Source organism: Mustela erminea, chromosome 13, assembly GCF_009829155.1.
Source record: "Mustela erminea isolate mMusErm1 chromosome 13, mMusErm1.Pri, whole genome shotgun sequence".
NCBI classification, from domain to species: Eukaryota; Metazoa; Chordata; class Mammalia; order Carnivora; family Mustelidae; genus Mustela; species Mustela erminea.
Genome location: NC_045626.1, coordinates 87,679,425 through 87,703,276, shown reverse-complemented (window position 1 = coordinate 87,703,276; position 23,852 = coordinate 87,679,425). Strand labels below are relative to the sequence as shown.

The 23,852-nt window shown below is 53.6% G+C and overlaps 1 protein-coding gene across 4 annotated transcripts in view; it reads left to right on the top strand.

The window, feature by feature from the left end:
- SCARB1 (scavenger receptor class B member 1) overlaps positions 1-10,225 on the top strand; it is a 71,765-nt gene extending 61,540 nt beyond the window's left edge. For 2 of the 4 annotated variants that reach the window (XM_032309410.1, XM_032309408.1), the window contains exons 10-13: positions 1,992-2,043; positions 2,920-3,066; positions 5,327-5,455; positions 9,190-9,302. In XM_032309410.1, coding sequence (XP_032165301.1) covers positions 1,992-2,043; positions 2,920-3,066; positions 5,327-5,455 — 328 coding nt within the window. In that variant the 3' untranslated portion in view covers positions 9,190-9,302. Of the gene's footprint in view, positions 1-1,991; positions 2,044-2,919; positions 3,067-5,326; positions 5,456-9,189 lie in introns of all 4 variants that reach the window. The other 2 variants (XM_032309409.1, XM_032309411.1) reach the window with 2 other exon arrangements.
- Positions 10,226-23,852: the final 13,627 nt, after the last annotated feature.

Sequence of the window (23,852 nt, the reverse complement as noted above, 5' to 3'; positions counted from 1 at the left end):
TTCTGGTGTTTTTTTTTTTTTCCCTCTAAGCATATTTGAAATAGTTTCATGAAAAAAATTCCCCTAGGAAGAGTTCTGGGCCTCAGGAATGTGAGCGTCTCTTCAGTTTTGTGAAATGCCTTTCAGCTGGAGAGAACACGCTTCTCTGCCTCGCTTCCACCGGGCTTTTTATTTGTGCGTTGTGAGGCTGTCAGAGGGTTTGCTCCTGGAGGAGCTGGGGTCGTGAAACGGCCTGCCACCCACCAGCCTCTGGCTCTGGGACCCATCACGGCCTTGACGGGGAGTGGGTGACAGGTGACTTGGGAAGCCCAGGGAGGCTGGGTGCTGGGTGGGGAGGGTGGGGCTGAGGACCAGCCCCACCCCCACCCCCACCCCCGCCCCCGGGAGCTCCTACCAGTCGTGGCCCTGTCCCATGCGTTTTCAAATGCATTTTTCAAAATCTGGGTTTTAACTGGGTCTCTCTCAGTGTTCACTTGTTGGAAGTGAATGTGAATTCTTGACAAAATGCTGTTCAAGCCAGCGGTACACTTGGGCCGCTGGATTCTGCCTGCTGGTGACCTCGGGCCTCTCCCCTGACCTCTCTGGGCCTCTATCCCCGTCTGTTCGGCACGGGCTACGCAGCCGTCTGACCTCCCCTTCTGGCTGGAGCAGTGGCCTCGAGGGAGCGGGTCTAACGGCAGCGCCTCCTGCCGTCCCCAAGGGCCAGTGGGCATCGGGTGTGGGAAGAGGCCAGAGACTCAGCTGAGCTGTTTGCCTGTGGCTCCTCTGGGGAATTTTGGGGCTGTTTGCCCGCGAGATAAAGGCAGGAGGGTTGCATGCTATTTGCATTTAATTTGCATCCGCTCTTACAGACTCACATAAAAGAGGCCAGCGCGGACCCTCTGTTGTATTTCTGTGACTTGTCTGCAGGTGATGCTGTGTAAATTCATTTCACGGCACAATCCGTGGCTTAGCTGGGGGCCTAGTGCGCTCCACTTCCCCTCTGTCCAGTTGTGCCTTCTTTAAGCAGAAAACCCCCACCCCCAACCCCCCGCCCCGACCAATAGCTGCAGAATGTTTTCGTCCATTTGTTTGCTAGGATTGAACAATGACAATGGTACCAGACCCGAAGCGCTCTCTGTACCGCGGGAGCTCCTCTAAGCACTTTGCTCATGTTACTGCATGTAAAACAATAGAGCCCTATGAGACTGCCTGTGTCCTCCCCACTTTATAGCCGAGACCCAGAGAGGGCAGGTAACATGCCGGCGGTCACACTGTTAGCTAGTAAGTGTTGTGTCAGGGGTCCCCAAGACCACTCTTAGGTTCCACGATTTGGAGCGAAAATCCACAGGACCGAGCACGTAGACGTACTTGTGGCTGTGATCCATTACAGCAGAAGGATTCTAACAAAATCAGCAAAGGACAAGGTGCATGGGGTGAAGTCTGGGGCTGGGGGTGGTCCGGGCAGAGGCTTCCAGAGCCCTCTCCCAGGAGAGTCCCACAGGATGCCCTTAATGCCTGCAGTAATGAGTTGTGACAATACCTGTGAAGTGTTTTCTACCAGGGGAGCCCATTAGAGACTCAGCGCCCAGGCCCAGCCTGTTTATTGGGGCCTGGTCACGTAGGCAGCCTCTGTCTGGCATGGGCCCAGATTCTAGACTCTCCCAAGGAATGCAGGAGGCGAGCATAAAACCTATTGTTAGTTAGCCGGGTGCATTGCCATCCCGAATAAATTTGGGGTTCTGTTCTAAAGGGAATGGATGGACATCTGCCAGGTCCCTGGCAGCCCCCACCTTGTAGGAAATGTGAGTTTTTCATTCAAAAAGATAGGATCAGATTGTCAGGTTGCTCCCCGCCAGGAAATACCCATTACTCAAGAAGCCTGCACCAATCTAGCTGTTGCAACATCAAATCCCTCTTGATCCCGGAGCTTGGGATCACGTGTCCAAAGCTGCCTCACAGAAGACACACTGGCAAAAACTTCTCACTGGCTTTGTCTCGCTTATTTCCAGACAAACGGGGAAGATCGAGCCTGTGGTCCTGCCGCTGGTGTGGTTCGAAGAGGTGAGGCTGCCCCCGGCTGCCTGCGTGGGTGCCCTTGGGCGCCGAGTCTGGGATGCCAGGCAGAAGCCAGGGTGGGATTCGGAGGCAGGGGGTTCTTGGGGCGGGGGGAGGGCTGGTTGCCGGAATGTGGGATGTAGAACGATCCGTGAGAAGCTCCACGAGGCCCAAGCACGTCCTATTGATTATCCCCCTGCTGATAGGATCCCTTGGGTGAGGAAGGCAGAAGCTGCCTGACACAGTAGGGCCCTGGCCCAGGGTGTAATTTTCTGAATGTGCTTGACCACTTCTCCTGAGAGAAGGGAAGCTGCTTCTCAGCACGTCAGCTTTTCACTTGAAAACTTTCTTTTTTCCTGGCTTTCCGGGGTTCCTTCTGGCAGAGGGCTTTTCACTCAGGCAGAGCTATAATATCCGAAGGGACAGCCTGCTCACGTCACAGTCTGGGCGGCTTGTGGGAGGCGGAGCTCTGCCACAGGGACACCCAGGCTCCTGCTGTCCCGTACTCCCGCCCTCCACCCCCCAGATCCTCAGAACCCTTCCTGTTCCAGGAACTGGGATCCAGGTGGAGAGAATCCCGTGGCAGGTGCCTATGGGCCAGGCAGGAAGTTGTAACCTACTGGGTCCACATCCCATTGGCCAGATGGGATCACGTGACCTCACCTAGCTGCATGGGAGTCTGGGAAATGTAGTCCCATCATGTCCCCCCCCCCCCCCCCCAAGGAAAGGAAGCCCCCGCCCACAGGCTTCATTGCAAGCTCTGGACTGTGGTCTTGAGATCCAGAAGGGGTGGGGGACAGGGATGTGGTGTGGGGCAGCATCTGCGCCCCAGGCCTGCTGGGTGCGGTGCCAGCCCATTCGTTTGTCCTTCCCCATCCCCAGAGCGGGGCAATGGAAGGTGAGCCCCTGCAGACCTTCTACAACCAGCTGGTGTTGATGCCCAGTGTGTTGCACTACGCCCAGTACGTCCTCCTCGCCCTGGGCTGCGTCCTGCTGCTCATCCCTATCATCTACCAGATCCGGAGCCAAGTAGGTGATGGCCAGAGTGAGGCCTGGGCTGAACGGCCCATTGCTTGCCTGCTGGGGGAAGGTGGGGCGTGGGGTCCTCTGGGCATCCCTTCAGTCGTCTCCGCAGACACCCTCGACCCTGAGCCCACCTTGGGCAGCGGTCCTGGGTCTCTGCGTGGGGCCGGGGGGCTGTCACTGCATGCTTATCTCTCTTGCCTCCCGCATTGCCACTTCTCCGCGGGTCCTGGGAGGCCTGGGGACCCTCTCTGGGAGGGGCTGCTGGTAGGGCTCTGGGTAATGAGACCTGGTACTTGAATGGTTTGTTCATCAAGTCAGCGCCTGCTGGGTGCCAGTCTCTGCCAGGTGCAGGGCAGCTAGCCGTGAACAAGACAGACCCGTGCCCTGCTCTGGGGGAGCATGGCGTTCTAGTTATGGAGACGGATGAAAACCGAGGGAACAGAAAAGGCAATTTTGCTGATGATAATTAGAAAACGTGACAGACAAGGTTAGTGCTGTCCAGTAGAAATACGTGAGCCGTGGGTGAGCCATTTACATTTTGTAATAAGCACATTAAAGTAAAAGAAACCAATTTTAATCATATATTTTGTTTCACCTGGATAGGTCCAAAGTAGGACATCAACATATAAACGTAAAAATAAAAAGTATATAAAAAATATAAACGTAGCTATATTTTACATTATTTTTTCATGTTAAGTCTTTGAAATATGGTGTGTATTTTATACTTGCAGCAGGTCTTGATTCAGACTCACCCATTTTGAAGACTTAACAGCCATATATGGCTCCTGGACTGGACATCATTGCGTTCAGGAGGGTTCGGGACGACTATAGAGAGAGTGCCGGGAAAGGCTTCTCTGAAGAGATAGAATTTAGGCTTAGATGGGAATGCTGTTGAGGTACTCAGCACAGACTCACAGATGTACTCCGAGAGAAGGAATGGCCAGTGCAAAGGCCCTGAGGCAGGGGTGGCTGAGGCATGTCTGGAGGGCCCTTGGGCCCCCATGGCTCCTGATTTCTTGCTTCAGCGTTGGCAAACGGGTCTTCCACTTTCTCCTCTTTCTTGGGGAGCAGCTTGCATGCCTGCTTACTTGCTTGCTGGGGTAACCATAAACCTTCCTGGGCTCTTAACTTGGGTGTCAGCCCCTTAACCAGATTTGCCTTCCAAATTCCCCATCCTGTAGGGAGAAAGGTTTGCCCTGGGGCAAGGGCGCCAGGGCTTATGAGCTCTCACCATGCCACTGCTCTGGTGTTTGAGCTCCTGGTGATCGATAGGTTTAGCTAGCCTGTTGGGGGCTTAGGGAGACTGGACTGAGCGGGACTGGCTCTCCAGGGAGCCTAAGGGAACTCCCTATAGTTCTTTGCCTGATTTATGCTGGCAGGGCGGAAAGGACTAGAAGCCACGGCTCTCAGCCTGAGAATCCCTCCTTGGGCATTTCCACCGCCACCGATGGGGGGATCCCAGGGACTGGCTGGTGAGGGACCGGCCCAGGGGAGGAGGCCAGAGCAGCCTCGCCATCTTCTGTCTCCTCTGTCTCTCCTGAGTGTCCATCAGGAAGGAGAGTGAGGAAACCATGACATCACTGGCTGGGACCCCTTCCCTCCAGGCCTCAGCCCCAGGTCAGTGTGCGGCCCCCAGACGCAGTAAGGATGCCTGTTTCCCTGAGGAGCAGCTGAGACTTCCTCCCCACAGGGGGCACCGGAGGTCACATAGTGGAAATGTATTCCGCGACTATTTTGGGGGTTTGGGGGGCAGGCAAGGGAACTTAGCAGAGCTTAGGCCTCACATATTTTTATGTTATTTGTCCTGATTTTTTAAAAGAAGAGATCATATGCTGATGAACTCAACATATTTTAATTTCCCAGAAATTTTTCTTCTTACGTCGTTCCTTGCAAATAGCAAATTTCACAGAAATTTCTGTTTCCGGCCGATTTAAAACACCACCTGCCCGGTCCGCTGGTTCTTGGCCAATGCGCCTTGCCCACGGTGGCCCATCTCCCCACCTTGATTCACAGTGTCCAAACCCTAGTCGTTCAGGTGGCCAGACCCTTTCCTGCGGGGCTCGTCCGTCGGACCGAGCACGTTTCCCGAAGGCATTTCTGGCTCTGGTGAAGGGTACCCGCTCTCCACGTCTCTGCGTCTTCAGGCGTTAATGGTTTATTGGACTTAACACCCTGCTCCTTGCTTTCCGGAAACTGAAGAAGCGTGTCAACCTTTCGTGTTTGGCTATGGTGTCAACTATAAATTAGCTTGGTTATCTTCTAGGAGAAATGCTATTTATTTTGGAGTAGTAGTAAAAAGGGCTCAAAGGATAAGGAGGCCATTCAGGCCTATTCTGAATCCCTGATGACATCAGCTCCCAAGGGGACTGTGCTACAAGAAGCAAGATTGTAGGTGGGTACCAGGTAACGCCGCGCGGCCCCCTCCCCTCCCCCTCCCGTAGCGAGTAGAACTCCGGTGGCTCGAAACTCTTTGGATCTTATGCGTGTCTTCAGCTTAAACTGCACCTCGAGTGTCTACAGACTCAAAATTCGTACTTGCCTATTTTTGCATTCAGAGTGATCGGCAGTTTCTTTGGTCCCAGGCCTGGTAGGAGGCGGAGGGTCGTGGCGCTCTGGGGGCTGCTGTCTTATTTGCAAGGTTGTCTTAGGAAGCTAGGATCGGGGTTCAAGCCAGCTGCTTCTCCGACCTCTGGTGCGGTGGACTTCTGCGGGAAAGCTGGCTCCACATGCAGACCCCGGACATCCTTCTGGACCCTCTGGAGTAGCATCATGGGTGGAGCCCTCGAATATGTATTTTAATGGACACCCCCAAGAGGGTTCTGGTGTAGATGATCCCGTGTTTGAGAAACAAGAGTCTAAATAAATCTCGGATCGGGACGCTTGGGAGGCTCAGTCGCTTGAGCCTCCGAGGCTGAATTTTGGCTCAGGTCGTGATCTCAGGGCCCTGTGATCGAGCCCCGCATCAGACTCCGTGCTGGGCGTGGAGCCAGCTCTCCCTGGAGAGAGAGAGAGAGAGCGATTCTCTCTCTCCCTCTCCCCCCACCCCCTCTGTCTCTGAAACAAAACAAAAACCCCCTGCAAACCGGAATTAAATCAATACATCAGTGAATCTGGGATGACCAAGAAAAAGAGAATTTGAGCATCACCTGAGCGCCTGCTGCATACTGGGTTTCAGCCTGAGGGTAGGCTTGCCAGATAGAGCAAAGAGGCAGGGTCCGCTTATCCTCCCTGCCCCCCCCCCCCCACAAAACAACAACAGAAGGATCATGTCAGGTAAACTGAATGAATTTTAGGGTAGGTGTGTTCCGTGCAGTTACTGGGACATGGGTATACTGGAAACTCAGTTGTTTTCCTGACATTCAGATTTAACTGGATGCCCTGATACTATCTGGCAATCTACCTCCGGAAGAAGCAGGCTCGTGCCTGCGGGAGTCCGCCTTCCCGGCCGGGATCCATTAGGTCTGAGGTCTTAGTGCAGCTCGGGGATGTGGCCGGCGGAGCCCTGGGCCCTAGACTTTGGTGTCGGGCAGGGGTGAGTCGCTCTACAGTCGTACCTGTGACAGATGGCTGTTACCTTGGTTTCTCAAAAACGGTCTGCCCCCTCGAGCTTCTGGGGCCAAATCTGCTTGGGTTTAAGTAGCTTTCTTGACAGCCACAGAGCGCGGGTGAGGCAACAGCCTTGCTCTTTGGGGCTAGTTGGCTGCCTCCACTTGGCTCTGATTGCCAGGGCTGGAGGTGGAAATAAAAGAGAAAATGCAAAGTCGTGGGCTCAGCAGCTGCCAGCCCCGTGAGCAGGGAGGGACAGCTGTGTCCCCAGCCAGGCTGGGGGTGGGGTGGCTCCTCCTGCCAATCGGGGAGTAGGAGGGAGGGGCGTGAGCACGTCAGGACTGAACGTGCCCCGGATACCCTCCTTGAGGACACAGTCCCTGGGCCCGGGAACAGGGTGTCCTAGCTGGATGCTCGTTTCCATTCCTTCCTTGTCTTCCCAGAATCCCCCAGGATGCCTTATTGTGTACAGCTTGCCTTCCGGGGACCCCTACCCCCTTCTCGCCACAATTCCCTTCTGTGGAAACTTGCTGGGCATTCTCGGGGGGCAGGGGTGGGGTCCTCAGAGGTAGAGAGGGCTTTCTTCCCTTTTAGCACAGATAGGGCTGGTGGTTCCGTGAGGTCTGAGCCCTGGGCTGCCAGGGACACGGCCAGCATGTCCTGCCGAGCCCCTTCTCCCATAAGACAGAACCAAAACCTGGGGTGTCCTATTTATTTATTTATTTATTTATTTATTTATTTATTTATTTGGGAAGTTTTTGACTTAGAGATTCTACAGCCCTGCCTTCTGGAAGGCAGCTCAGCCTCCACACCAGTCGTGTGCTTGGGGAACATAGTGTCCTGTCATGTCCCATAGGATTTGGTTTGGGGTGGGAGGCAGGCACCTGGGAAGTGACCAGTGGTCCTGGTGACCTAGAATCCCTGCATGGTGGTCTCTACCCTCTGCTGAGCCTAGGTCCCCCCACATCTTGCCTTGCACCTGAGCTTGGGAACAGTCTTGAAGGGCTGCCTTGTTTGGGGAAAGCAGGAAATGGGGCCTGCACTAGCCAAGAAGAGCATTTTTATGTTGATAAGAAAGACATCCACTTTGTGCAGACCTGGCCTGCTTGAGGGCAGAGGGTTTGGCAAATGGAGGCTGACAGCTTATTCACAGCCCCCTTGGCTAGGCTCACTTGTGCAGTGAACCTCTTGGGCAACTGTACACGGAAGCCCTTCAGGGAAATGTTCCTGGACCGTTCCTACTTTCTCATTAATTTCTCTCGGATTCCAAGTCCTCATTCCTCAGGCAAACTAAGGTGGAAGGGAAGAGGAAGGGGAGGAATCTGGTTCATGTTCTGGTAACTTGGGGATTTGTTACATGTGTCTTCCTTGGGATAGACCAGGGCGTCTTTTCAGTCTGGGACTAATTTTCCTTTTTACTTCTGAGCAAGGCTTTCTTAAGCTGTGGCTGCTTGGGTCAAGCTGCTGAGCTTGTGACCACCACAGGTGTCCCACGCTGCCTCTCTGTGGTGGTGTGTCGTGGGGTAGGCTGCTCTCACTCTGGCCTGGCCTCGATGTACCCCCCCATTCCTGCCCCTGGCTTGAATGGGCTCAATCCTGGAAGCCTTAGAAATGTCTCAGAGGGAGAGGGGCCAGAGTCCAACCCTTTCCCCTCCCTCTGTTCCGCACAGAGTGGGGGTTTTAATTCTCTTCACCGCCTGGAGACCGCAAGCCCTTGGGGTTGCAAGGGGGCCAGGGTGCTCGGGATATCCTAGCCCCAACTGGTGCTGGGAGGCCTCTCCCTTCTTCAGGGGAAGGAAGGCATAGGGCTCAGAGTGATGAAGAACCCGTCTCTGCCTCCCCACCCGCCCCCAGTTCTTATCATCATCGTCTTTAACAACTTGGTTGAGAAACCTTAAAAAAAAAAAAAAAAAGCAAAAGATAAATTACAGCATCTGCCGTTCCTTGTCACCCAGACTCAACAACATGAATTGTGAACATTCTGTTCTGGTTCACCTTTTCCCCCAGAGGCCGTCCTTGCCAGGAATTTGGTGTGTAGGCTTTTCCCCTCTACGTCTGTATAAATATATCCGGGAACAATAGAGGATTCAAGCAATTCTCATGGGTCCCTCGGCCACTGGCTTTTCGCCTCAGCAGGTCTGGGTTTGTGAAAGCTGTTCAGGTTCAATGCCATCTTGTGATGCTATTTAAAAAATGCACTCTCCGGTCGGTGGACCTTTAGCTGGTTTCCAGTTTTGCGGCTCACAGTATCGCAGAGAAGGCCGGGAACCCTTGCTTTGCTCTGCTCACTGTCTTAGTCAAATGCCTTTTGGCCTTGGTTTTTCCCACCTCGGAAATGGGGTGAGGGCGGGGCACGATGGTGTGTAGTGAGAGAGGACGCCCTCGTAACTGCATTTCAGGGGTCCGTACGTCACTCCAGCTTTTTCTGATCTCGAGCTTGATGAATGGGTGTTTCTGATGGGGGACGTGGAAGGGGTTGTCTCCTTGCCGGAGGATGTGGGTGCAGGGCCAAGGGTGGCGCTGGGGATGCGGGTGGGCCTCCCTGATCCGGCTCCGCGACCCAGTTCCTGTCTTCCTCAGGGTCCTGGAGACGCCACGAGCCAGCCCAGCACGGCCGCTCAGCCAGACCGGCTCCCCGGCCCCTGTACCCCGCTTCTTCAGGACTCTCTTAGCGGACAGCCCACCAGTCCTAAAGTCTGAGCCCCCCAGTTGCCACACGCGTGTCCACACACTGCACACCCCCTAGCACGTGTACACGCACGCGTGCACAGACGTGTGCAGGCACACTCAGGGATGGAGCTGCTGCTGAGGAGACTCGGAGAGCTGGTCAACGAGGACAGTCTGGAACCTTCCGTCCAAGTGACCCGCAGTACCGTGGGCACTGGGTCCCCTCCCTTGAGAGAGCCCAGCCTGACCTGCTCATCCAGGGGGCCCCGTCGCCTGCTGCCTCCTCCCCCCCAGCGCCCTCTCCACCAGTCACGAAATACTGCAGTCCCCGCTTGGTGGCTCAGCCACACGGGACAGGCCTTTTACTCTGAGGGGCCGGCTACTGTCCCCAAACCCAGTCCGGGAACACAGACTTCTCATGCCAAAGCCGTATGGGCAGGGGGCTGCCCAGTCCTGCCCAGACCCGGAGCTTTGGCCCTCATCCGTCCGTCTGGGCTGGGGGCGAGGCCCTTTCACACAGGCCTCAGTAAACACGTGAGCTCGAGATGCGTCTCAAGGCTGCTCCCACTGTCTCCCCATTCCCCAAACAGATGTTGATTTTCCTGAAGTCCGCACGGGGACCAGGCTTGGGTGCCTGGGGCCCACTTCCTCCAGCCTAAACTGACGCCTTCCTGTATACTGAGCCGGCCACTCCCCACTGTGGGTGGTGGGATGCTCCGCCCCAAGCTGCCCCCCGCGAGGGCCCTCGGCTCTTAGGTGCCGGGGCAGAGGTGCGGAAGCCTGGCCCCATCAGTCCGGGGGTCCGGTCTGGTCGGGTGGGAGACCCATCCACCCACAACTCCTGCTCTGGGGCAAGCCTCAGCCTCTTTTCTACTGCAACAGAAGTGAAATTTATCATCTTTTAAAAGTAATTCACTATTGAAGTAATAAACCTTTTTTAAAAGTTAAAGCTCGAGTCTGTGACAGCGTGTTTGTGGGGAAGCGGGGGGCTTCCTGGGAAGTTCTGGGCTCTTAGTCAGTAGCTCCTTTCTGGTAACTGCCAGGAGCAGCTGGGCTGCTGACTTGCCTTTCTATTGTTTTAAAATTTCAATCTTGTTTATATTTAACATTTTACATAAATACTGCATGAATGCAGTTCTCGTTTAGAAAGAGTAGGCTCTCAGGCTGCTGTGATCCATGTCCCAAGTAGCCTGCCACTTTGGCATGGAGCCTGGCTACGCTTTTTTTTCTGTGCCTCTATATACAAATCGAGGTGCCTGTAGGAAATGCTCAGTATTGTTCTGGGCTTTTGCTTTTTCTTGTTACGGAAGAAGCAGAAAAGAGCAGTGCGTAACACAAAGTGTGGGAGCCAGACGGCCTGGGTTTGAGTCTCCGCTCTGCATCTTACCACTCGTCATTTCAGACAAGTCGTTTGACAGCTCTGTGTCTCGGGAGTGGAGAAAGTAGCTGGCTTTGTTGGAGAGTGGCACTGTGCGGATGCAGGGACGTAGGACATGGAATGCTTCTAGAACACGGCTGGCACATGGGAAGGGCTATGTAAATTGGCCATCATGATCTTTCCCGTGACGATGTGTCATTCTTGGTTTATTTCCCCACCCAAGCAGACCCTCCAGCTGTTCCTGTCTTGGACACCCTTCCCTGCTCCTCATTATTGTAAATGACAGCACAGTCTCCCTGGTACAGATGCTCACACGGTCCCTCTTGATGCACATCTAAGCTGTGTCCAGTTTTCTCTTCCTGCAAACACACAGCATTCTGAAGGTCCGTCCTTCCCTGCCTAGGCAGCATCTGCGCTCCGTGGGGCACCGCCTGGGGAGCTGGGATGTGTTGCCGCTACACGGGCCCTGGCAGGCTGTCTCTGGCCCAGGTGTGGAGGCAGACCCCCACCGTCCCTTGGGTGCCCCTTCAGCCTTCTGCCACTCCAAGGTGGCCCCCACCAGGGTCAGGTAGCCACAGGGCAGATCCCACAGCCAGCCTCTGGCCCACAGTACTGTTGGGGACCCACAAAAGCAATAGCATTTCTTGGAAGATCAGCAGAAACCCAAAATTTTAGGTCAAAAAGACATTTTTGAACCGCACATTACTATATTCATCTTTTAGCAGTGCTGTTGCAAATGCAACTAAAAAAATTTTTTTTTCTATTTGAAACATTTTTAATGCTGGATCGGGCTTGCAGAGGTCACCTGCAGCCCCGCCCCAGGCCACAGTGGCCCCTTCGGGCCGGGCGCAGTGTCCTTCACGTAGCAAAAGCTGCCCGCCTGTCTGGGTCCAGGAGGACGTGCGTCCCCGTCACAGGCTGGCCGGTGACGTCAGAAGTGCCGTGATGGTGTAGGCGGTGCCCGGTGGTGACGTGCACGTGCTATAACACGGAGAGGCCTGTGATGGCGCTGGAGGCGTGGGGATCGCCCTGCGAGAAGTCAGAGGCGACGTGATGACGTCAGAGGCAGCGTGATGACGCCAGCCTTGGGCTGGAAGCCTTGTCTTCTGACTTCTGCGCTGTGGGCGGCTGGCGCGGCAGGTGCAGACCCGGGGTTGGGATCCGAAGGCCTTCACCTCCTCCGCGATCATGAGCCACCTGACCTCCCCGAGGCTTTTTGTGGAACCATCCACCCGTTCACTCCAACGTGGACATCGAGAAGCTTTCATCTGATCTTTAAGTAGCCACCCAGGATGCACTTTCCCACACACTGTGGTCCTGGACCACGTCAGGGGGCGCCTGGGTGGCTCAGTCCTTGAAGCATCTGCCTTCAGCTCCGATCATGACCCCCGGGTCCTGGAATGGAGCCCCGCGTTGGGAATCCCTGCTCAGCGGGGACCCTGCTTCTCCCTCTCCTCCCCTGCCCCTCCTGTCTCTCTCTCAAATAAATAAAATCCTAAAAAACAAAATAAGACCATGTCATCACTCTTTAAACAGCCCACTGGGTCCTAAATATGATACAACCCCTGAAAAAAACACACAAACCAGCTCTCCGTTAGTACACGTCCGGTCTTGAATGCCTATTTCCTTCTCCCCTAGAAGTTTAGCAAAATGTTATAGAATTTATGCCTTTAAGTATTATGAATCGCTCTGTTGTGCTTCTTTGCGGCATAAGCATCTGTAGAAGTTCGAATGAGTGTTTTAATTTCTTCCTTTGATCACAAAGGGTAACGTTTTGTTGGTCTGGACTGCCATTTTCTATAGGTACACCACCGACGGACAACATCAGTGTTTCCTATTTGCTAGCTACACCACAGACAAGTAAGACTCTACTGGGGGGGCACCTGGGTGGCTCAGTGGGTTAAAGCCTCTGCTTTCGGCTCGGGTCATGATCCCAGGGTCCTGGGATCGAGTCCCACATCAGGCTCTCTGCTCGTCGGGAGCCTGCCTCCTCCTCTCTCTCTGCCTGTCTCCTCTGCTTACTTGTAATCTCTGTCAAATAAATAAATAAAAATCTTAAATATATATATATATATATATAAAGACTCTATTGGAATGCGTCCCGCTTTTTACACATATTTTGAATTTTCTTAAATGCACAGAGTGGAATAGCTGAGTGTATGGTTCTAGGAATTGTAACATACACATTCCGGTAACCACCAGCAACCAAGTTACGGAACAATGTTATGTTCCTTCCAGATTTCCTCCTGCTTCTCCTTTGCAGGAAAACCTTCTGCTGAGGCCAACCCCTGGCAACCGGATAGTTCTGCCTTTTTGACAATGTCCTCAGAACGGAATCACACAGGATATGGACTTTTAACACCGCCTCTTTCACTTGGCATCCGTCCTGAGATTCACACATGTCCTTGACTGTGTCAACAGTTTGTTTCTCAAGAAAACAAAGCAAAACAAAAACACTTTCTCTTTCTTGCAGAGTAGAAGGCCGTTGTATGCGTATACTGGGGTTTGTAGGCATTCGGGAGTTGCAAGATATTTAAGTGTTTCCAGTTTGGGACAATTACGATCAATACCCAGGAGTGGGATTGGTGAGCCCTATGGTGACTCTGGGTTTAACCTTTGGAGGTCGTGGCTGACACTGTCGCTAGCAGCTGTCCTCTTCGGCAGCCCCACCAGCAAGGTATGAGTGCCTCCCCTGTGGTGCATAACAACCACCACCAACATAAGCACCTTGGTAGTCAAAAAAATGTAGTCCTTTGTAGTGGAATCTCATTTTAAAAAAATATATTTTATTTATTTCTTTTAGTGAGAGGGAGACCGAGCACTTGCAAGTTATGGGGTGCAGAGGCAGAGGGAGAGAGAAAAATCCTCCCACAGACTCCCCACTGAGCGTAGAGCCCCAACACCAGTCAGATCCCAGGACCCCAAGGTCATGACCAGAGCGAAAATCAGATGCTTAGGACTGAGCCACCCAGGCGCCTCTCACTGTGGTTTTTATTTGCCTGGAAATATATCTCCTAACGAGGTGAATGAGGCTTCCCCAACTGATTCATGTATCCTCGAATGACGAAACTTTTTACTAGAAGGAGACCAAATTTGCCATCATTTCCATTCTTATTTTTGTAGATGTAAGATAGAAAAAGCTTGTTGACAAAAATAAGCAACAGGGAGAGGAAGGAACACCCCAATAGCTGTGTCGCTCAATTCTCACACCCTTGAGTCATGGGGAAAAATCAGAGGGCCATCTGTCACCAAAGTCTTTTTGCTGACCGGTCAGCTGACAAGTCTGTTTGACCTCTCTGCACAGTTATCGAAAGCAACAAAGTGGAAAAAGCACCCATTCGCAACAGGATTGCAAAAGGATTGCTCAATCTCGAGATTCGTTCTGGAAACCAGTATTTGGGACGGTCCCTCTGGTGGGGGCGGGACAGCGGGGCTGGGAGAATGGTCTCTGCTGCCTGGGCCTGCCCTTGGGTAGACCTGCTGGTGAGAAGCTCCAGGGTCCACGCCTCCGAGTTCCCTTAAAACCCCCATTTGTTCTCTCCCGGAAGCTGAACCCAGCATGCCCCAACTTGAGTTGATAACCATTGAGGACTATAGATTTCCCTGTGCCTGAGCCTCAACACAGATGCTTCTAAAAATTCTTGCATGGAGTTCTACACGCTTCTAAAAAAGGAAAAAAAAAAAAAAGGCAATTATCCATAAAGCATTCTGCTGGGTACGTGTCTGTCCCAAAGGAACACTGCACTGTGAACGTCTTGGTTCTGAATAGTTTCGTAAGGTTTAAGTTGATTTGTGTTCTGGTACAACCTTGGTTTGTAAACGCATCCAACGACTTCATTCACGGCTCAGTAAAGAAAGTGGCCCAGTGCTGGAAGGAAGCCGTGCCAACGCTTCAAAAGACCTTTGTCAGACTTCAATGTGACATCGGTCTAAGGAATTTTCTGAGGCGTTTCCCCATCCGCTCACTTTACGTCCTAACCCCCACCTACCACATGATTCTGTTAACTTAATAGTTTTTAAAAATTTGACTCATTTTTTTAAGAATTGTATTTTTTTTAATTTTTAAAGATTTTTATTTATTTATTTGACAGACAGAGATCACAAGTAGGCAGAGAAAGAGGGGGAAGCAGGCTCCCTGCTGAGCAGACAGCCCGACACGGGGCTCGATCCCAGGACCCTGAGATCATGACCCGAGCTGAAGGCAGAGGCTTTAACCCACTGAGCCACCCAGGCACCCCTTAAAGAATTGTCTAAAATAAAAAAGCAGTTGTATCTCAAGTTGTGGGTCCAATGGGGCAAGTTACATGTTTTCCAGTAGCCATTAAAACTGTAACTGTTAAAGTTTAAAGCTATTCATGCAGGTACCACTAGACCTGCCCCATCTGAGAGCTCCGCACTGCTCCTTGTCGTAAGACCTGCACTCCCCCATCTTCCCACTCTGCTTGTGGAATAAGTGTTACCCCTGTACGGAGGGTTTCCCTCTCCGTCTCGCTCAGTCCTGGCTACCATCAAAGGCTCAATTCCAGCCATGCCCTCTCCTCCAGGAAGCCTCCCTGATCACTTCTGCTCACCCAGATTTCCCTCATCTTGGAATTCCCAGGACACTATCTATACCCTAAATAATACCAGAATGTTCTGGAATACCAGAAGTCCTAATTGTAGTTGCCATAAGCCCATTGTTCCTTTGTTGGCTCAGACGGCCACTCTTCCAACATTGGTTGAGAGCTCGCCACGCATGGTGCATAAAATCACTAAGGTAGGTTTCGTCATCTGAAAAAAACGAGGATCATTTGTTACCTGCCATGCAGTGTAGAGCTCAAGAGTTGGTGGCCCCACGTGAGGGGTTTGGGGCTGGGGACGCTGTGTTCCAGCCCACCGTTTTGATGATGTCTGGGTGATGCTGTGGGGTCCCTCACTCGGAGCCTCAGCAGCCTGGCCCACAGTTCTCCGGGCTCTCTGCGTGTCCCAGGCAGTCCGTTCTCCATGGGTGGCCCGAGAGGTCTTCTGAAGTGTGAACCATCACAAGGTTCCTCCCCCGCTAATGAAGCCCCTGCGGCTTTTCCCCACCTTGATGATCAAGGCCCTCTTGGGGGCTTCGAGGAATATCCCTCCCCTCCACCTGCTGGCGGGCTTGACTTCCGGGCAATTCCAGGCTGGGCCACTGGAGGGCAAGCTGTGCACACAGGTTGTTCGGAGGCCTGTGGGGTCCTGCGAATCAGCCCCGAGGGCGTTCCTTAAATTGGAGGGATGTTACCTGGGGTCACAGCCTGGCTTCAGAAAACGTGTAACCTCAAGAAAAGGGATTTGGTAGAAATGGCATTTTTTTCTAAGAAGTGTTTCCTTAATACTTTTCAGATTTTCAAAGGGGCCTTGACCCTTTCTAGGGTATTATAGGCAAGAGGGACACCCCAGCAATAAAAACCAAAGTCATGTGATGTTTGCTTTCCCTTTGCACGCAACGGAAAGGGCTCTGGCCTTGTGTGCTGACCCCTGTTCTTCTCCAGGTGCTGGTCACCTTTGGAGAAATCTGTAACCTCTCTGAGCCTTGGGCTTCCCACCTGTGAAACGGGAGTGAAGATTGCTGCTCCATGACTGTCCGAGAACTCCCTGGCGGGATGGGGGTTGGGGATCGAAATGGACGTGTGAGCATTCTCTGTGGGGTCGGGGACTATTACAAAATTGTTAAGCATCCAGCTAGCGTTTATTAGGTATCTACCCTGTTGGGCACTTGCTGGATCTTAAGGGGGGTCAAGCTTGAGAGGGCTGTGTCCATGCATGCATGCATTCCTTCCTTCAACATATTTTTTCTGGGAGCTTACGATGTGTCGGGTACTCATATATATACTGGGAGTTGTCTTTGGTTGGGTCCCTCAGTCGGAGAGGCTGAGATAAAGGGGTGTCCTAAGTCAAGGGGTATCCCAGGAGGACAGAGGGGGCTCTCACAGCCCAAAGGCAGAATTCCAAGGGTTTTGTGCATGGAAGTACATTGAAACCAGGGGTGCCCAAAAGCAGTCAGAAGGGATCTACTTGGATCTGTTATGGTACCAATGTTCTCTGCCTCGGAAATGTGGTGGTGGGTAAAGCAGGAGAGGTCCTGCCCTCACAGGCTTGCATTCTAGTTGGGGAGACAGCAAACAACTAAAGGAAAAAGTCAGATACCTCCAGACAGTGATGAAAGTCAGGAAAGTGATAAAAGCAAGATGACATGATGAGAGAGGGCTACTAGGAGTGTTTCTAGAAGTGTCCTCTGAGGGTGCCATTGATGCTGATCCCTGAGGGATCTGAAGGAACCAGGAAAAGAACACTTTAGGAGTTGGGACCAGATGTGCAAAGGCCCTGAGGTAGCAAGATGCAGACCAGAAACAAGTGGGCTATGGCTGGAGTGTAATAAGCCACGAGGGTGGGGAATTGGAAGGAGATGAGATGGAGCGTCAGGCAGGGACTTGATCCCTGTAGTTTGGATTGTCAGCATAATGGGAGCCACTGGAGGGCTTTAAGTTGGGGAGCGACGTGAGGGCTGTTCTGCTGTGTGGAGAGAGCAGTGGGGATAGGTGTGGTGCAGAAGGATCCAGCAGGAGGCACTCTAGGCTATAAAACCTCTCCAGCTCCCTGCCCCTTGCCACAGGACCCTCAAAGCACCCCTGCAACGGCTGGGACAGGAGAATCAGGCCGCTTTTGCAGGCAAGGAAACTGAGGCACGTCGTATGCCTCTCCTGCCTTCTGGCTTTCTAAGTGACCTCCTTCGGGGAGGGCGCATCCTTGCAATCCAGGCCCCCTGAGGACCTGTCCTTCCCAGTTTGATCCCTGTGTGTAAGCATCGGGTCCCGCTGGTCCTCCTTCCTTGGACTCCACGCTCCTGAGGCTGGGCACTGGGTCTGTGGGGTCCCCGCTGCGTCCCCAGCACCTGGTCAGGTGTGTGTGCCAATGAGGCTTTGTTGAATAAAGGAAGGAATGATCCGGGAGTAGCAGAGCTGGGGGGAAAGGGGCGTGACCTGGGGTGAGGAGAGCGCGAGTGCAGGCCTCGGCCACCAGGGGGCGCTGCGGGACCGAGCCACGACTGTACTTCAAGACTGGCTAAATTGTAGGTAAAAACCGAAAATGTGATGGACGGGGACTGCACAATCTGTGCTCCCTTGTACGTTTGCGCTGAACAAGCCGACAGTTTGCACACAGAAAGATGCCCTGCAGTATATCTGTGTGACGTTAAGGGGGCCGTGAAGATGGGAACTAGCGAAGTCCGCAGAAGCCAGGATTGGCCAACGGGAAGGGATTGTGATTCTTTCAGTCTGGGGGGTGGGACTTGCCTCCAGAGGGGCTCCTGTGTCTGCCCGTGGAATTCCCATGAAAGCAGGGCCCCGGCCGACCGGCTGCCCTTGGTGCCCCTGTCCTGATGAACACTTTCGATGCCCATCAGATAGAAAATATCAGAGCAGAGCTGGGCCCTGGTGTACGGCTTCCTCTCGGAAAAACAGGTTGTTGCTAACGTTGACTGAGAGCCTACTGTGTGCGGTGAGTATTTTAAACCCTCGATGTGAGCTTGCTTCAGTCCCCTCACCACCCAAATGAATGCCTTTGTCGTCCTCATCTGGTTTTACAGATGAAGAAAGTAGGGCCACAGAGCAGGGGAGTAAATGTCCAAGGTCTTACGGCGGGTCAGAATCCCAGCCGAGATTTGAATGTGGACAGCCGCGTCTGCCACTGCCCTAGACGCTCCCTTTTTGTCCCGTTCCGCTCACCAGGACTCATCACTGGTGCTGGTGACCAGGAACTCCTGCTTTCTCTTATTCCTCCTAGAATCCCACGGGGAAAACCAGCTTGGAGGAATGTCCTTTCCAACCCAAGGGACAGGCAGGTCCTGGTTCTGGAGAGTCTGTGAAGGTGGAGAAGAGAAAGGGGATGGCCAGGCTCGTTTCCCCCAGCCACGACCCCGAGTCCATCTAGCAGGGGGCCCTGCCCGCCAGGGATGGGCCCGACCACTGTGGAAAGGCTCCCAGCAGGGGAACATTCAGGCTCATCACAGAGAGGTTGAGAATGAAGAAGAGGCGTAAGAATAAACATTTCTAAAAATAGTACTTGGCTCTCCAAACCCCACAAGGAAACTTGAAAGAGAGGGCAGCAGATGGGGGCAGGCGGGGGGTGGGAAGCCGCCCAGGACTTCTGACTAGGGTCCACTGCTTCGGTTTGGAAGGGGGACGTCCTGCTTCTCTGACCTCCTTCTCTGTGGGTCAGAAGCCAGCTCCCCGGGGGGCCCGGGCCGGCTGTGTCTTCCCAAGGGTGAAGGCCAAATGGCAAGATCTTGAAGTCCAGAGTCATGAGTGCCTCCAAATTTCATGGCACATTTGTCACAAAGCCTTCGTCACACCCCAGTTGACAACATTCAGAAGTGCTTGGCTGGGGAAACAGGCGGGCCTTCAAGACAGAGCCGTTTGCATTCCGCATTAAGCCACAGATGTGAGCCACACTGGCCATGAGGCACATTTCTGCAAACGAGGTCTCATTTACCTCCTCGACTTCCATGACAGAATGGGACTTCCTCTCCCCCAGGGAAAGCATTTCAGCAGATGGGTTGGAATGATGAGCTGCGGAGGCCACGAGAGCGGAGGCCGGGCCCGCGGCAGTTTTCCAGAACCGTGGAACATTCTTCTGGTCTCTGGGATCTTCTGTCTGTTTCCATGACCCACCCCATCTGCTCATCCTGGGGCAGCAAGATTTCTTCCATTTTAGGGGACGGAGCCTCCCTGAGGAGACACTAGCGTCTCTGGATCCTGTTTCATGGTGTGCCTGGATCTGTGGTCTCTGGCCGTGGCCCCAACAGCTGTTCGAGGGAAGGACATGGCTTCTCCCATGATATCAGCCCTGGAGATCAGGCAAGGCGGCGGTGCCTGGAGGCTAGAGCCCTTTGCTGACAAGCCTGGATTCACTGTGTCCCTCAGGCAAGTCACTTTGACCCCTCTGTGTCCCGGCCAACTGGAATTAGAATTCCTGCCCCGTTCATTTCCCAGGCCCTCATGAGGATAGTCAAGGAGGACATTTTATGCAGCTCAGGCTGGAAAGAGTTTGAGAAGGTTTTGAAACACGTTTGCGAAGTAGTCTTGGAACAAACCCGAACACGGAAGACGCAGTTTCCCGAAGCAATGACGAGGTCTAGTGGAGCTGAGCTGTAATACCGGCCGTCACCAGGAGGTGTCACTGTCAACACGAGCAGGTGAGTCCTTCGTGTGGCTTTTCGCTCTAAGACCATCATCTTTCAATGACGGACGTAGATCAGTGCAGGTGAGTTCAAATGCCCACAGACCCAGCAGCTGTGTTAATAAGCCTGGATGGCCAGGTGTTTGGTAGGGTAGCTTGAATGCTAGCCAGACGGTGGAGGTATGTCCTGCACAGAGCTTGGTTGGACAGCCAGGGGTGTGGGGGGTTAGCAGATGCTTTGCCTGCCCCAAAGCAACCCTTTGTTGACATTTTTAAAGGTACACAACTGACACCATTATGGCTAAGACTGATGGAAATACGCAACATCGTGGAAGTGTACTGTCCGACCCGTGCTTGTGTGTTGTGCTCTGGGTGAGTGACTCCCTTCCATCCCCCTGCCCAGGGCTGCCTTTATGTCATCTGAGAACCTGGCTTTGCCTTGAGTCACGCTGACGGCTGCCTTATTAGGATGCAGGCAATTGCTGCCAAGTCTTTCATTTTTTTTTTAAATTTTTAAAAGAAGATGGTTTTTAAAAATGTAAAATTTCTTGATTTTTAACTATTGGCAAAAAATACCAATTAAATAAAATACCATGTGGGCCAAATGAAATGCATCCTGGACAACACTTTGTCAGTTTTTGAGCAGTACGCGCCTTTGCTTGTTAGTTATATGATCTATGCATGTATATTTGTGGCCAGAAACCCCTTCCTGGAGGTGTGTATGTGGGGGTCTTTCATTAGCCAGATTCATGGGATGTGTTTATCTTATATAAAACCGGTAAAATAGATCTTACTTTGGGGTTTATCAGCAGTAACAGTGAACACGCAGGTTTCTAGAGTCAGAACTGGGTGTGAATCCCAGATCTGATATTTACTAGCTGTGTGACCTTAGGGAAGTCACTTAACCTCTCTGAACCTCACCATCTTCATCTATACAAAGGGGGCTAATACAAATACCAATGCAGTAGCCACGGGTAGTGTGTACATCACGTATTTCTAATTTTCGTCTTCCAGGCACATGGGGGGATGATGTTTTCCTGACCCCCTTGTGGCTGGATGGGGTCCTGTGACTCCTACAAGAGTGGGACGTTACTTTTCATGCTATGTGGGTTGCAGCATTTAACTGCTGGTGTGTGATCCTTCAGAGCTCCTTTTCCCTCTGCTCCATCAGTGTAGGTCCCGGAATGAGGACTGTGCAGGGCATAGCCCCAAGCTGACTTCTACAGAATGAGCAAGAAATCAGCCTTCTCTGTTTCAAGCCGCGAAGATCCGTGGGGTTGTCTGTTCCCACAACATGCATAACCCGGACCGTCCCAACTGGTACAACCTGCTTCCAGAAACGCAGGGAGGGTTCAGTGAAATAATGCCCCGAAGGGGGTTAGTGCGGTGTCTGGCACGTAATGAGGACACAATAAATGGGGGGAGTCTTCTCGGTTCATTCAAGCCATGTTTGGCCCTATTCTAGGCACCGGGGATAGAGTAGCGAACAAAACCGACCCAGATTCCTGATCCCCTGAGCTGCCAGTCTGCTGGCATGGGGGCGTCTCCTCCCTTGGCTGGGTGCACGGGGAAAAGGGGGCCACTCACTTTGTTCTGGGCCCATGGGGGAGTGAAAGCAAGTCTGCAGATACCATCGGCAGCGCAAGCTGGGATTGGGGAGCTCCTCCATTTCAAGGAGGAGCGGGTGGATTGTGACCGTTTCCAGCCAGGTCACCCCGGGCTGCCCACAGTGACGTCAGTAACAGAGCCCGGCCTTGGGCAGAGGCCAGTATCGACTTTGCCTGGGGAGCAGGCAGAATGGCTGGGTACCTTTGCTCCTAACCCAGAAACTGTGCTGAAAGGGGACATCAGGCATTTCTAGAAGGGCACTAACATTTTTCAAATGCCTTTGTATGTGCTTAGGGCTCACCTTATGTCCTTCAGTCCCACCAGATTCCTCCTCCAAGGAGGAATTCCCCACATTTTACAGCTGAGGAAGTTGAGGCTCAGAGAGGTCAAGTGAGCTCTCAAAAGCTGCACAGCAAGGTAGCTTGGAGGGCAGCTGGGATTCAAACGCCACTCTTCCTCCAGATCCTGTGTGTGTCCTCCGTGCTAATCTCTCACGATACTCTTGGGGACAGAGGAGAACGCGGCCACCGTAGTCCTGGCCTCCCTTCCCTTCTCAAGGAGATCCCCAGCCAAGGCGATCTTTGTTGGCTGAGCACCTCTTGTGTGTCTGGCCCTGCAGGGCACTGGACCTGTATCTCCTCATTCCGTGCTCACAGCGACCCATGGCAGTCACTGTCCTTATCCCCCTCCACAGAGAAGGCCACTGAGGCTCGCAGATATGCCCTGTGTAGCCAGGTGGCCGGATGGTACAGGGCAGCCTGGGGAGCTGAGGCGGTACAGAGCTCTGGAGGCGGGGGCGGGGGGGGGGTCAGAGGGAGATAAAGGGTCATCGAGCTTCAGGTGCACGTCCCCTGGGGGCCAGTTGGCAGGGATCTACCTTGGCTTGTTGTCTCTGGCCATGACCCCTGGGCAGTGAGAATTCTGGGGTAACTCCAGGTCATGTCCCAGGAGAAAGGAATGGCCTTGGACCATACCAGAGGGTGCAAGCTAGTGGCCTATAGACATGTTGACTTTGGCTCACACAGTGTTTAAAGTGGGGGGGGGAAACAAAAACTAAATTACTGGCCAATACTTAAAACTCAAGGGATTTTGTATAAAATCTGCTTTTCAGAAATGACAAGATCTAGCCACACAGGGCCCTCATGCGTGCCTGGCCGCCGTTCCTGGGTAGTCGCAGCTCAGAAAGGATGGGGATTCTGGGTCTTTGCTGGGGCCAGGCTTGCTTCTAAATCCTGCCTCGTGGGCCTTGGAGCCCACACCTTGCTCTGAGCCTGACCTCTGGGAACAGACTTGTAGAAGTCGGCGGAGGGCTGGCCCGGACACGGGAAGGCGTCCGCAGCGACACAGAGGGTCCTGAGTCAGGGATGGACATGAGGATGGAAGCAGAGGTCAGAGGGATGGACGTGGGGATGGGGAGGGGCCGGGACCCGAGGGACACGGGAGCCTGGAGAAACCAGGAAGGACAAGGGACCGATGGTCCCCGAGAGCCTCCCGAAGGAGCAGTCTTGGTGACACCTGGATTGTGACCTCTGACCTTCTGAACCACAGGCGAATAAAGACACGCTGCTTTAGGCCGCTGAAGGCATGGTTACTTGTCCTGGCGGCCTTAGGAAATGAACACGGGGAGGGGCCCCCGCGGCTGGTGGCGTAGACCCGAGGTCCCACCCCCGCCCAGCGTAGGCACCTCACTCTGCAAAGTCATTTCTTCTCAGTGACGCTATAAGAAAGTGAGGCACAGAGAGGGTGAGCCACCTGGCCTGGGTCACACAGCCCGTGGGGGTTCCGTGCGCACTTGAACCTGGGCCGTGGGGCTCCAGGCCTGCCTTCCTGGCTCCCGCTGCTTTTTATCACTCAAGGTCAGAAGCGCTTCATTTTCTCTGTGCTGGGCCTTGGCCATTTGTCCCTGGCTCCCAGCCCCTCCTTCTCTATCTTGCCCCTAGTCCCGGAGGGTGAGCCTGTCGCCTGCCCCTCCTCGGGCTTCTGGCGGGGTTCCCCGACGGACGGTGTTGCCGGGAGTGGGAGGGCATGGGAGGAATGTGGCTCCCAGGGCCCTCCCTGCTCCTGCGGCCTGTGGCTGGTCCGGCCTCTGCAGGCCTGGCATCTGCCCTGCCCTTGAACTGCGGCCAGCTCCTGCCCAGCCCCCTCCTCAGGCCCCGCACCCCTGGCCCGGCATCGTGTTCTCTCCCCCGGCCACTTCCCCCACTTCCCCGCGGCTACTGGTCCCTGGGCGCCTCCGTGTCCCTGCCCAGCACTGCCCACATCTCTGTCAATAGTTTCCTTGATGAAAACTTCTCGAACCACGAACCCCAGGCCCTGGATTCCATTTCCTGCTTTGGGGGAGCCATTGCAGCTGGTCCCCACCGTCCCGTCGTGGGGTGGTTTTATGAGCCCATTTTACAGA